The 14,813-nt window shown below is 37.5% G+C and overlaps 1 protein-coding gene across 2 annotated transcripts in view; it reads right to left on the reverse strand.

Moving 5' to 3' along the window:
* Positions 1-14,813, reverse strand: part of KLF8 (KLF transcription factor 8) — a 122,822-nt gene that overhangs the window by 37,643 nt on the left and 70,366 nt on the right. For both annotated transcript variants that reach the window (XM_024564373.4, XM_024564372.3), the window contains exon 2: positions 13,209-13,282. In XM_024564373.4, the coding sequence (XP_024420141.2) occupies positions 13,209-13,280 (72 nt within the window). In that variant the 5' untranslated portion in view covers positions 13,281-13,282. The remainder of the gene's footprint in view (positions 1-13,208; positions 13,283-14,813) is intronic.

Here is a 14,813-nt window from a genome sequence, read left to right on the forward strand (position 1 = left end):
CATTGTGAAAATGTACCTCAGCTTTTTAATCCACTCATCTACTGATGGGCACTTGGGCTGTTTCCAAATCTTGGCTATTGTAAATGCTGTAATGAACATAGTACATATATTCTTTCAAATTAGTGTTTCAGGTTTGTGTGAGTATTCCCAGCAGTGGAATCACTGGATCAAAAGGCAATTCCATTTTTAACTTTTTGAAAAACCTCCACACTTTTTTCAGTAGTGGTCCCACCAACACTGCATGAGGGTTGCCTTTTCTTCACATCCTCGCAAACACTTATTGTTTGTTGGTTTATTGATGATACCCATTCTGACAGGTGTGAGATAGTATCTCATGGTCATTTTGATTTGCATTCGTCTGATGATTAGTGATGTTGACAAACTTTTCATATGTTTATTGGCCATCTATATCTCTTCCTTGGAGAAGTATCTATTCAGGTCTTCTGTCCATTTTTAATTGGATTGCTAATTTTTCTGGTGTTGTCTTTTAAAAAAAATTTTAATGAGTTTATTTTTAGATTAGTTTTAGGGTCACAACAAATTGAGATGATACAGCAATTTCACATATATCCCCTATCCCCATACATGCACAGCCTCCCTGCAAAGTCCAGTTTACATTGGGCTTCACTCTTGCTGTTGGGTTTCGACAAATGTATGACATGTATCCATCATTACAACAGCAGAGTATTTTCACTGCCCTAAAAATTCTTCCATTCATTCCTCTTCCCCAATCCCATCCTCAGGAACCATTGATTGTTTTACTGTCTGCACTGGTGTTGTCTTTTTTAAAATAAATTTTGGATATTAACCCTTTATCAGATGTATCATTGGTGAATATCTTCTCCCATTCAGTAGGTTGTCTTTTCATTTTGTTGATGATTTCCTTTGCTGTGCAAAACTTTTTTAATTTGACATAGGCCCATTTGTTTATTGTTTCCTTTATTTTTCTTGTCTGTGGAGATATATTAAAAATATTGCTATGAGAAATGTCTGAGATTTTACTGCCTGGGTTCTCTTCTAAGAGTTTTATGGGTTCAATCATTTAACCCATTTTGAGTTTATTTTTGTGTATGTTGTAAGAAGATGGACTAGTCTCATTTTTTGCATGTATCTGTCCAATTTTCCCATTACTATTTATTGAATAGACTGTCTTTATCCCATTGTACGTTCTTGCCTCTTTTGTCAAATATTAAGTGACCATATAAGCGACCAAGTGACCAAGATGTATTTATTTCTGACCTCTCTATTCTGTTCCATTGATTTATATCTGTTTTTATATGAGCACCATGCTGGTTTCTTTTGAGAATTTTGATAAGAGTTTCTTTAAGCCAAACTGATAATGAGGGCCAGGAAGCAACTTTCAAATGCTCTAGTGCCATGCTGTTTTGATTACTATGGCCTTGTAGTATAGTTTGATATCAGGTAACATGACACCTTCAATTTTGTTATCCTTTCTTAAGATTTCTGAGGTTACTTCAGGTCTTTTGTGGTTCCATATAAATTTCTGGATTATTTGTTCTAGTTCTGTTAAAGACACCATTGGTATTTCTTTTCTTTTCTTTTTTTAAGATTTTATTTATTTATTTTTAGAGAAAGGGAAAGGGAGGAAGAGAGAGAGAGATACAAACATCAATGTGTGGTTGCCTCCCATGGGTCCCTACCAGGGACCTGGTCCACAACCAGGCATGTGCCCTGACTGGGAATTGAACCAGTGACCCTTTGGTTCGCAGGCCAGTGCTCAATCCACTGAGCCACACCAGCCAGGGCAACACCATTGGTATTTTGATAGGAATTACATTGAACGTATAGATTGCTTTGGATAGTAGGAACATTTTATTTATTAAACAACAACACCATTGGTATTTTGATAGGAATTACATTGAACGTATAGATTGCTTTGGATAGTAGGAACATTTTATTTATTAATTCTTCCAGTTCATGAACATGATATATGCTTCCACTTATTTGTATCTTCTTTAATTTCTTTCCTCAAAACTATAATTTTCAGAGTATAAAACTTTTACCACCTTGGTTAAATTTATTCCTAGGTATCTTATTTTTATTTTTTTGCAAAAGGAAATGGAATTGTTTTCTTAATTTCTCTTCTGTTAGTTCAATATTGTTGTGTAGAAAAACTACCAATTTCTGATTATTAATTTTGTATCCTGTTACTTTGCTGAATTCATTTACTAGATCTAGTAGTTTTTTGATGGAGTCTTTAGTGTTTTCTATGTACATTATCATGTCATCTGTGAATAATGACAGTTTTACTTCCTCCCTCCCAATTTGTATGCCTTTTATTTCTTCTTTTTTTCTGAATGCTGTGGCTATTACTTCTAGTACTATGTTGAATAAGAATGTTGAAAGTGGACATCCATATCACGTTCTTGATCTTAAGGAAAATGTTTTTAGTTTTTACCTTTTGAGTATGATGTTAGCTGTGAATTTGTCATATATGGCCTTTCTTATTTTGACATATGATCTCTCTACTACCACTTTGCTGAGAGTTTTTATCATAAATGCAAGCTGGATTTTAGCAAATGTTTTTTCTTCACCTATTGATATGATCATGTGATTTTTATTCATTTTGTTTATGTGGTGTATCACATTTATTGATTTATGAATAGTTTACCAACTTGCATCCCCAGAATAAATCCAATTTGATTAAGGTGTATAATATTTTTAATTTATTGCGGGACCCAGTTTGCTAATATTTTCTTGAGGATTTTAGCATCTATGTTCATCAAGAATATTGGCCTATAATTTTATTTCTTTTTAGTGTCTATCTGGTTTTGGAATTAGGATAGTGCTGGCCTCATAAAGAGAGCTTGGAAGTCTTCCTTCCTCTTGAATTTTCCGGAATAGTTTGAAAAGGTTAGGTATTAGTTCTTTTTTGAATGTTTGGTGAAATTCACCTCTGAATTTTAAAAGTCCAGTCCAAGCCTTTTATTTGCTAGGAGTTTTTAAATTATTGCATCAATTTTATTAGTTGTAATCTGTCTATTCAGGTATATTGATTCTCCTTGATTCAATTTTGGAAGACTGTATGATTCTAAGGATTTATTCATTTTTCCCAGATTTTCCAATTTGTTGGCATATATAGTTGTTCATAGTATTTTGTTGCAATCCTTTGTATTTCTGTGGTGTCCATTGTTACTTCTCTTCACTTCTGATTTCATTTATTCGGGTCCTCTCACTTTTATTTTTCTTGATGAGTCTGGTTAGAGGTTCATCATACTTTTTCATCTTTTCAAAGAACTGGCTCTTGGTTTCATTGACCTTTTGTATTGTTTTTTAGTCCCTCTGTCATTTATTTACACTCTAATCTTTATTATTTCCTTTCTTCTACTTATTTTGGACTTTGTTTTTTTTTTTTTTTTCTAGTTCTTTTGGGTTTAGGGTTAGGGTATTTGAAAATTTTCTTGCTTCTTGAGTTAGGCCTGTAATGCTATAAACTTCCCTCTCAGGACTTACTTCACTGTGTCCCATAGATTGAGTTGTGTGCTCATTTTCATTTTCATTTGTTTCCAGATACTTTTTGATTTCTCCCTTGATCTCTTTGTTAACCCATGCATTATTTCATAACATGCTATGTAGCCTCCATGTGTATGAATGAATGTTCTTCATTTTTTAAAACTGATATTGATTTTTAGTTTCATGCCATTATAGTCAGAGAAGATCCTTAATATGATTTTAATCTTCTTGAATTTATTAAGGCTTATTTTGTGTTAACATGCAGTCTATGTTTGAGAATTTTCCATGTGCACTTGAGATGAATGTATATTCGGCTGCTTTGGAATGAAATGTTCGGTAAATATCAACTAAATCCATCTGATCCAGAATGTTATTTAAGGTTCCTCTTTCCTTGTTAATTTTTGATCTGGAAAGTCTATCCATTGATGTCAATGGGGTATTAAAATCCCCTACTATGACTGTAATGCTGCTGATCTCCTTTTTAAAGTCCATCAAGATTTTCTGTATATATTTAGGTTCTCCCATGTTGGGTGCATAAATGTTTACAAGGGTTGTATCCACTTGTTTGATTGATCCCCTTAGTATTATATAGTGACCGTCTTAATCTCTTGTTATGGTAATTGTTCTGAAGTCTATTTTTCTGCAATAAGTATTGCTACTTTAGCTTTTTTTTTTGCATTTCTGTTTGCATGGAATATTTTTTCCACCCCTTCACTTTCAGTCTTTAGAAAGGCCCTTGGAAATGGAGGGTCAGGGAAATCCATTGTTGAAAAATAGCTTTAATTTACAGCTTGAAAGAGGGAAGGCAAGACTAGGAAGAAAATGGAATAACAATGTACTTTAAACAGCACAGTAGTTGTAAAGGAGAGAAAGGGGCATTGTCATGGTATACGATGAAGCCCAGGCTACTCCCAAAAAGAAATAGGAAAACTGGTTTTGTACAAAGATATCTTCTAGCTTCACTCTGAATTTAGACTAATCACTTTCATCCTTGCATGCACATATATGCACATACACACACATATGTGCACATTCATTGTTTAAGACAAAAAGTCAATTTAACCCTCTGAAACTACAGTCTTTCTCTAATTAAGACATCAAGTATTTGGGTATTAGAGAAAAGAGATGGAGATGGATATTACTAGAAAGCTAGACATAATCTAAACCTAGACTAACTTAAAATCTTATATCACCATCTCGATAGTATTAGGAAATGGGAGTACTATAAATCAAAAGAATTCATTAATTTATATAAACTAATAAACTAAGCAATCTTAAGGGACTGGGAGAAAAGTGTCAAGCATAGTAGCAGCCACATCCAGGCAAAATGAGGTTACAAATGTACATATGTATATATGTGTGTATATATGCATGTATATAAATGTATGTGTATATTAATTCATTGGGTATTTAATTAGTATCTACCATAAAAATACGGGAATATTATTAGCTAGTATGAAACTATGGAAAATATGAAAAATAATAAGATGAAACATTTTGTATTCTTCAAGGCACCTAAGATTGTTTTTAGGTGATACATGGATAAGTTATTTTATTGAAATTGTTATATACAAGATCTGTCCAGAAGGTATCTAGCCATGTAATATGAAAAGAGACATTTATTGAAGAAGATAAAAGATACAAGAAACACTGTACACAGGACAATGATGCCTCAGTCCCCTTGAAAGTAGGCACCTTGGGACCTCACACAGTTCTCCCAATTGCCATCAGCTGCCCCGTCATATTTTCCGGAATCTCATCAACAGTCTGAAATCTCTTTCCTTTCAAAGGTCATTTTAGTTTTGAGAAAAGTCAGAAGTCACAGGGCACCAAATCTGGGCTATAGGGGCTGAGTCACCTGGGTGATTCAATGTTTCACCAAAAAACTCTGCACAAAACATGATGCACGAGTGGGCATGTTGTAGTGATGAAGCTGCCAATCACCAGTTGCCCTTCTGAATCATCCAAACAGTTTCCATGGAAGAATGTTCAAGCTTAATGCAAAAGTTGATGCAGATTTGTTGCTCTCCTCGCTCAGTCATTTTGAATGTGATGACCACACAGTACACATACTCACTCAATAGCATCTACTGCCCCCACTGACTAGTACAGCGAAGTTGTCATTTTTCACACATGTGCATTCCAGTCCATTCTCCTTGGCTGTCAGGTTACATTAATGTCTCGTAAACAGTTCTCATTATATTAAGAATGACTGCAATTTTTCTGGACAGACCTCATATTTCTTTATTATATATTAGAAAAAATACATATATAACACATTGTAGTGAGCTCATGTTTCAGAAAAAGATGTCCATGTCCTAATCCTCAGAACCCATAAATGTTACCTTATTAGTAGATATAATTAAGCTAAAGATCTTGAGGAGATCATCCTGGATTTTTTGGGTGGGACTTAAATTCAATGACAAGTGTCCTTAAAAGAGGCACAAAGAGGACAAACACACAGAGACACAGAGAAGAAAGTGATGTGAAGGCACAGGCAGATATTGGAGTTCTCATGCCACAAGTCAAAGAACAAACGCATCCACCAGAAGTTAGAAGAGGGAAGGAACAGATTCATCCCTAGAGTCTCAAGAGAGTTTATGATATTAACACCTTGATTTTGGATTTCTCCTCTAGAACTTTAAGATAATAGATTTCAGTTGTTTTAAGCTACTCAAATTGTGGTAATTTGTTGCAGTAGCCCTAGGAAAATAATACTGCACATCAAACCCTAATTCTCTAGTTTGCTTAAGACAAAACAATATAGGTATTTTTTTATTTTTATGTGAGCTAATTTTTAAAAAGTAGATAACTAATATTGATAAGGATACAGCAAAAATTGTGAAAGTGACACTTAACTAATTAAAGTTTGGGAAACAGAATACCACTGTGTGAAAGAAGATATATTTACCTGAAACAGTTGACAATTAGAGAACATGTAATAAGCAGAGCCACATAAGTGACTGATACAGATACTTAAGCATTACAGGACCTCAAATGTACTAGAGATCAGTGAGAGTTGGGGCTATAAGTGAAAATTGTATGGAAGAAATGAAATTGGAATTTGGACTCTTAAGGAAAGTGTGGGATTTGGTAAATGAGACTGACTGAAGCGCATGTCAGGCAGAAAGAACAGCATAGGAAAAGGTATCACTAAGAACCTTTTAGAAATGAATGACCCAAGTATTTAATATTATAGAGATATTATTAATTTTCTTGTTGTAATAATGTTGGTCTAGTTATGTACGAGAAAGTCATCGGTTGTAGGTGATGCATGCTGAATTATTTAGGGGTGAATTTCTTGATGCAAATTACTTTTAAAAGTAAGGAATGAAAGAAAGAAGGGGAGAGAGAGAATGAGACCATAAAAATATATATCAAAATACATATTAACAATAACACATTGGAAGGGGAAAGACATATGTAGTACAACATGAATCCTAAAGCTGCTCATACACTTGGTCCAAAAAGTTGTACTTTCAGGAAATAATCAGAAACTAGGAACAAAGGGCAGCTGACAACCAAGTGAGCACTCATTGTATGGTATGGCGATGTAAGAATTCAAAGAAGGGGGAGCAGCATACATGTACTGACCTAGAAAGACACCCAACAATCCAACCTCATGATGTAAACAAATCATACAGACCAAACCAGGAAGCTTCTGGTCAGTAGGATGTTATCAGCATTGTACTGCTATAGAATACAAGCTCTGGGTCTTTGTCCCCTGGGACATGACCAGTGTTCTCTGGCCATGTAACACAAGCACATTTGCTTTACTAAAACCAAAGTATCTGGGAAATGCCAAGAAACAAAAAACAATTGCTTACGTCATTTACTGTCCAGAATTTCTGCACGTTGAACCAATTTCAAAGTGTTTCAAATTCTGGAAACTTAGTAAATGTAAACAACACATAAAAAAGCATTGTTGGTGGGAATGCAGACTAGTGAGGCCACTGTGGAAAACAGTATGGAATTTCCTCAGAAAACTAAAAATGGAACTGCCCTTTGACCCAGCAATTCCACTGCTGGGATTATACCCTAAGAACCCTGAAACACCAATCCAAAAGAACCTGTGCACCCCAATGTTCATAGCAGCACAATTTACAATAGTCAAGTACTGGAAGCAACCTAAGTGCCCATCAGCAAATGAGTAGGTCAAAAAACTATGGTACATTTACAGAATGGATTCTACGCAGCAGAGAGAAAGAAGAAGCTTATATCCTTTGCAACAGCATGGATGGAACTGGAGAGCATTATGCTAAGTGAAATAAGCCAGGCGGTGAGGGCAAATATTATATGATCTCACCTTTAACTGGAACATAATCAACAGAAGAAAAAAGCAAACAAAATATTACCAGAGACATTGAAGTTAAGAACAATCTAACAATAGCCAGACGGGAGGGGGAAAGGACAATGGGGGGGAAGTGTTTTCAGGAACTACTGCAAAGGACACATGGACAAAACCAAGGAGGAGGGTGGAAGCAAGGGAGGGAGGTGGGTTTGCCTGGGGTGGGGTGGAGAGATGGGGAGAAAATGCAGACAACTATAATTGAATAACAATAATTTTTTTTTTAAATAGTCAACAGCTCAAGGGCTAAAAAAAAGCATTTTGGAACTGTATATAAGTATACAGAGATTTAAAAATAAGGTAGCTATGCATGCTTGACAACATTTCACTGAGTATTTTTATTTTTAAGTACATTTTATTGATTATGCTATTACAGTTGTCCCATTTTTCTCCCCTTTATTCCCCTCCATCCTGCACCCCCTCCCAGCAGCATTCTCCCCACCCCTTAGTTCATGTCCATGGGTTGTATATATGAGTTCTTCAGCTTCTCCATTTCCTATACCATTCTTAACTTCCCCCTGTCTATTTTGTACCTACCATTTATGCTTCTTATTCTCTGTAGCTTTTCTCCTATTTTCCCCCTCCCCCTTCCTGCTGATAACCATCCATGTGATCTCCATTTCTGTGAATCTGTTCCTGTTCTACCTATTTGCTTAGTTTGTTTTTGTTTTTGTTTTTTTTAGATTAAGTTGTTGATAGTTGTGAGCTTGTTGTCATTTTACTGTTCATATTTTTGATCTTCCTCTTTTCCTTAGATAAGTCCCTTTAACATTTCATATAATAAGGGCTTGGTGATGATGAACTTTAACTTGACCTTATCTGAGAAGCACTTTATCTGCCCTTTTATTCTAAATGATAGCTTTGCTGGATACAGTAATCTTGTATGTAGGTCCTTGCCTTTCATGACTTGGAATACTTCTTTCCAGCCCCTTCTTGCCTGCAAGTTTTCTTTTCAGGAATCAGCTGATAATCTTATGGGAACTTCTTTGTAGGTAACTGTCTTCTTTTCTCTTGCTGCTTTTCAGATTCTCTCCTTATCTTTCATCATGAGTACTGCAATTATGATGTGCCTTGGTGTGAGCTTCATTGGGTCCAACATCCTTGGGACTCTCTGAGCTTCCTGGACTTCCTCGAAGTCTATTTCCTTTGCCAGATTGGGGAAGTTCTCTTTCATTATTTGTTCAAATAAGTTTTCAATTTCTTGCTCTTCCTCTTCCCCTTGTGGCACCCCTATGATTCGGATGGTTGAACGTTTAAAGTTGTCCTGGAGAAGCCTTGCCTGGGTAGCTCAGTTGCTTAGAGCATTGTCCTGATATGCCAAGGTTGCAGGTTTGATCCCCAGTCAGGGCACATATGAGAATCAATCAATGAATGTCTCTCTCTTCCTTCCTCTCTCCTCTGAAATTAATAAATAATTTTTTAAAAAATAAAAAATAAAGTTGTCCTGGAGGTTCCTCAGCCTCTCATTTTTTTGAATTCTTCTTTCTTTATTCTGTTCCCATTGAATGTTCATTTCTTCCTTCTGTTGCAAATCACTGATTTGAGTTCCAGTTTCCTTCCCTTCACTGTTGGTTCCCTGTAAATTTTTCCTCATTGCACTTTACATCGCCTTCACTTTTTCTTCTATTTTGCAACCATTTCCTTGAGAGTCATGTTTACCAGTGTTTTAAATTCTGCATGTGATAGGTTAGCTATCTCTTCATTGCTTAGTTTTTTTTCTGTAGTTGTGATGTGTTCTTTCATTTGGGTCATATTTCTTTGTCTCAGCACACCTGTTCCATTGTAAGAGGCAGAGCCTTAGGTATTCGCCAGGGTGCGGCAACCCAGATCGCTGTGTTGTGATGCTGTATGTGGAAGAGGGGTCAGAAAGGGAACAATGCAGCTTGCTCGGCTCTGCAGGCATTCAGTAACTTTCCCTGCTACCTACAAGCAATATGGGCCTCTGGTGCTGGTTCCCAGGTGGGTGGGCTTATGTATGTTCTAGGACCTCATGGGCATCTCCCACAAACTCTCCTGTGAGGCTGGGAGTTTCTGCCACCTTCACAACCCCCACAGAATTTTACAGCCAGAGGTTTTGAGGCTTTCTTTTCCCATTCTGGAGCCCTGGGTTGCACAGTCTGTATTGCTCCCCAGTTGTTCATCCCAGTTTATCCGCATGCAAATATGGGACTTCCAGCCGCTGCCTCATCTGCCCAGTTCTCCACCCACTGCCTTGGTATGTGTCCTCTCTGCCCCCACTGCCCATCTCCACCCCTCCTATCAGTCTGGATGAATGTTTCTTCTTTAACTCCTTGGCTGCCAGACTTTCATACAGTTTGATTTTTTGGCAGTCCTGGTTGCTTTTGTTTTTAAATTTGTTGTTGTTGTTCTTTTGGCTGTGTGGTGAGTCAAAGCATATCTACCTATGCCTCTATCTGGGCCAGAAGTCTCATTGAGTGTTTTTAAATTACACGTCCAACAGATTTTATGTAACACTTATACTCAGCCTCCTTTTAGTATTAACTATGACTAAGAACCAGCAAACAGCAGATGTGCTGCAACAATTAGCACATTTTGATGTGTTAATAGTCCCTAAATGTTAACAGTCACAAATAAGATAAACAAGACATTAAATTGGGTTTAATATCATTAAAACAGTACAAAGGCATCTTAACATATGCACATGCAACTTAAATTCAATTGTACACCAAGAGCAAAATATTTAATGATTAAAAAACATTTTTTGTAAAATATGACTGTTAATGTAAGCCAGATGCTTTGGTGACTTAAGTAAAAAAAAAAAAAAAAAAAAGAATCAGTATTGAATATACAAAACCATATACTTAATTTTATAAGGAATTTAAGAGCTTTTCAAGGGTATTTTTTACTGTATTTGGGTTTTACTTATGCAATGACTTTACAACTCAACTCTGAGCAAAATGTGACTTCTGCATCTAACACAGAGTACCTGGTTATAGAAAACATGATCTGTTTTAAATCATTGTACTCGGAGTGTCTAAGTTCATAATTTTCTTATCTGTAAAACTGGAACATCAAAAATACCTATCTGTGGCTCTCTGCTCCTCCTGTCTAACAGCCACATCTTCCTGTGCAGTGCCAGACTCATCCGAGACATGATGGTGAAGGTTGGCGTGAACAGAGTTGGCCATATTGGGCCCCTAGTCACCAGGGCTGCTTTTTACTCTAGCAAACTGGATGTTGTCACCATCAATGATCCTTTCATTGGCCTCAACTATATAGTCTACATGTTCCAGTATGATTATACTCTTGGCAAGTTCAAAGACACAGTCAAGGCTGAGAACGGGAAGTTTGTCATCAACGGAAAGTCTATCTCCAAATTCCAGGAGCGAGATCCCACCAACAGCAAATGGGGTAATGCTGTTGCTGAATATTGTGGAGCCTACTGGTGTCTTCACTGCCTTAGAGAAGTCTGGGGCTCACTTGAAGGGTGGAGCCAAGAGGGTCATCATCTCTGCCCCTTCTGCAGATGCCCCCATGTTTGTGATGGGTTTGTCATGTATGGCAAGTTGTCATACTTGCCATACATGACAAGTATGACAACTCCATGAAGATTGTCAGCAACACCTCATGCACCACCAACTGCTTGAACCCTCTGGCCAAGGTCATCCATGTCAACTTTGGCTTCGTGGAGGGACTCATGACCACAGTTCATGCCATCATTGCCACCCAGAACACCATCCCTGCTTCTACTGGCACTGTGGGCCAGGTCATTCTTGAACTGAATGGGAAGCTCACTGGCATGGCCTTCCATGTCCCCATCCCCAATGAGTCGGTTGTGGATCTGACCTGTCACCTGGAGAAATCTGCCAAATACAGTGACATCAATAAGGTAGTGAAGCAGGCAGCAGAGGGCCCTGTCAAGAGCATCCTGGGCTATACTGAGGACCAGGTTGTCCCCTTCGACTTTAACAGTGATACCCACTCCTCCACTTTCAATGCCGAGGCTGGCATTGCCCTCACTGACCACTTTGTCAAGCTCATTGCCTGGTATGACAATGAATTTGTCGACAGCAACAGGGTGGTGAACCTTATGGTCCACATGGCCTCCAAGGAGTAAGAGCCCCTGGACCTCAGCCCCAGAAACAGGAAGAGAGGCCCTCAGCCGCCGGGGAGTCCTCACCCCAAATCGATCTCCCAGCACACTGAGAATATTTTGACCTCCAGTTTCCATCTTAGATCCCCTGAAGAGGGGAGGGGCTTAGGGAGCCCTACCTTGTTAGGTATCATCAATAACATTCACTGTACCCCCCCCCCAAAGAATACCTATCTGTGATGGTTAATTTTACATGTCAACTTGGCTGGGCCACAGTGCTAAGATATTTGATCAAATGTTATTCTGAGTGTTTCAGTGAAAGTGTATTTTGGAGTAACATTAATATTTAAATCATCAGACTTTAAATAAAGCAGATCACCCTTCATAATACGGGTTGCCTTCATCCAATCACTTGAAGGCCTTAATAAATAAAGATTGACTTCCTTTAGCAAGAAAGAATGCTTTCAGCAGACTGCCCTTGAATTGAAACTGCAACTTTGCTTTAGCTCTCCAGCCTACCCATTAGATTTATTTTTTTAAGATTTTATTTATTTTTAGAGAGAGGTGAAGGGAGGGAGAAAAACATCGATGCACAAGAGAAACATCAATTGGTTGCCACTCACATGCCCCCAACCAGGAACCTGGCCCACAGCCCAGGCATGTGCCCTGACCAGGAATCAGACAGGCAACCTTTTTGGTTTGCAGGAGGATGCCCAACACACTGAGCCACACCAGTCAGGCCCTACCCATTAGATTTTGGATTCACTAGGATTCTATAGTCATGTGAGCCAATTCCTTAAAATCTGTCTCTTTCCCTTCAGGTAAATATGCAATAGATGATAGATGATAGACAGATAGATAGATAGATAGATAGATAGAAAGGAAGAATTTTGTTTTAAATATACAGATATACATCTATAGCTCCCTATCTATCAAGAGAGGGAAATATTGAGATATACACATTCTGTTGGTTCTGCTTCTCTAAGAACCCTGTCAAATACACTATCCAACAGAGTTATTGTGAAGATGAAATAAGACAATGCATTTACTCTTCAGAGTGCCTGAAATATGAAATAGTGCTAGATAAATGGTTGCTATTCTATACCAAGCCCTTATTGACTTGATCCCAGAGGTTGTTTATTTAGGCCAGATCTACTATTTGAATCTGAAACCCAAGCATTCATGTACTTTTTGGAAACCTCCCTTTCTTCACCCTTTCTCAGTCCTCAACATGTTGTTAGAAAGAAAAATGATCTTCAGCTCAATAATGATTATGAGGTACTCAACACTATTATGGTACAATATTAGTATCTCTTTTTCCTGACAACTGACCTGTTTGAATACATGCATGGAGCCACCTTCTGAATTAAGTTGGACCTCCAAGTTGTTTATGAGTTGATCCATATCTGGAAAAAAGACAAGAAAAAGACAATTTTAAAATAAGCTCTAACCCACTATCTACACATACAATATGCCATTCATCCTTGGTTACATTTATTTGTGTTTTTATTTTTTTAAAGATTTTATTTATTTATTTTTAGAGAGAAAGGAAGGGAGGGAGAAAGAGAGGGAGAGAAACATCAATGTGTGGTTGTTTCTCACGCACCCCCTACTGGGAACCAGGCCCGCAACCCAGGCACGTGCCCTGACTGGGAATTAAACCAGTGTCCCTTTGGTTTGCAGGCCAGCGCTCAATCCACTGAGCCACACCAGCCAGGGTTGTTTGTGTTTTTATGAATATTATTACTCAGGACTTACTAGATACTGAGAAGTCAGTATTTTCACAACATTCTAATTTATATATTCTGATCATCAAGATAGCCCTGACTTATCCCCAATAACATAAGCTGCCCTCTCCCCTCAAATTCTGTATGCATGTTAATCTGCTTCTTCCAACCTCTCCAACCCACCCTACGTGCACAGAAATGTCAACATTGCTACATAGTTTCCAGAAATCTCCCCTTCCTGGACTGGCTCTCTTTCTAGAGAATCCTATGCTCCTTTATGGATATTCACCCTAATGAACTTGTTTACACATCAGCATCAATTCTCTCTAAAGAAATATTTGTCTCCCCCTCTTAAATATATGAGCCAGGTGGAGTTGATATAAGCAGTCTTTTACGTCCTTGTTAGATACTTTTCATCCTATGGAAAAAAGACATTTGGTGGCCTAATGCAGCTGCCCTGAACCATCACAATCATTCCCACAAGAACTGCATACCAGCATCTCTTTAACGAGATTTCCTTTGCTCTATTTACATTGTAAACTCACTATACAGGAAAACACAGGGCAATGAAGATAAATCCAAGCTTGCTTAGGATTTAATTGTTCAGATTTTAGATCATGCTAAATGTCTCCAAGTCAATTACAATTAGTTTCCTCATTTATGACTTAGTTGCATTTCAAAACATTGTCTATAAGTCAGTTAATTGCTTTAGACATCAAGTACATTTACCTATAGAAATGTTCATTTACAAGTCACTTCACAATAGCCATTTAAGACCTAATGCATTTAATATACAACAAATGCACAATTGGCAGAAACATAAAATTATAATACGGCCAAAAAAACCTAAAAGATAATCCTAAAAAAATTCCTTTATTTACTGAAATTCAGGAATGCAGGAAACTTGTCTTTCTTTTAAAAAGATTTTATTTATTTATTTATTTTTAGAAACGGGAAGGGAGAGAGAAAGAGATGGAGAGAAATATCATTGTGTGATTGCATCTCACACGCCCCCTACCGGGGACCTGGCCCACAACCCAGGATGTTCCCTGCACTGGGAATCGAACCAGTGACCCTTTGGTTCTCAGGCTGGCGCTCAATCACTGAACCACTCCAGCCATGGTGACCAGTCTTAATTAAATGGCAATAACACACAATGAATTTTCCACTGGGATTATGAGAAAAATTCTGGACACTATCAAGAGTTTGG

The sequence above is a fragment of the Desmodus rotundus genome, chromosome X (genome assembly GCF_022682495.2).
Source record: "Desmodus rotundus isolate HL8 chromosome X, HLdesRot8A.1, whole genome shotgun sequence".
Taxonomy (NCBI): Eukaryota; Metazoa; Chordata; class Mammalia; order Chiroptera; family Phyllostomidae; genus Desmodus; species Desmodus rotundus.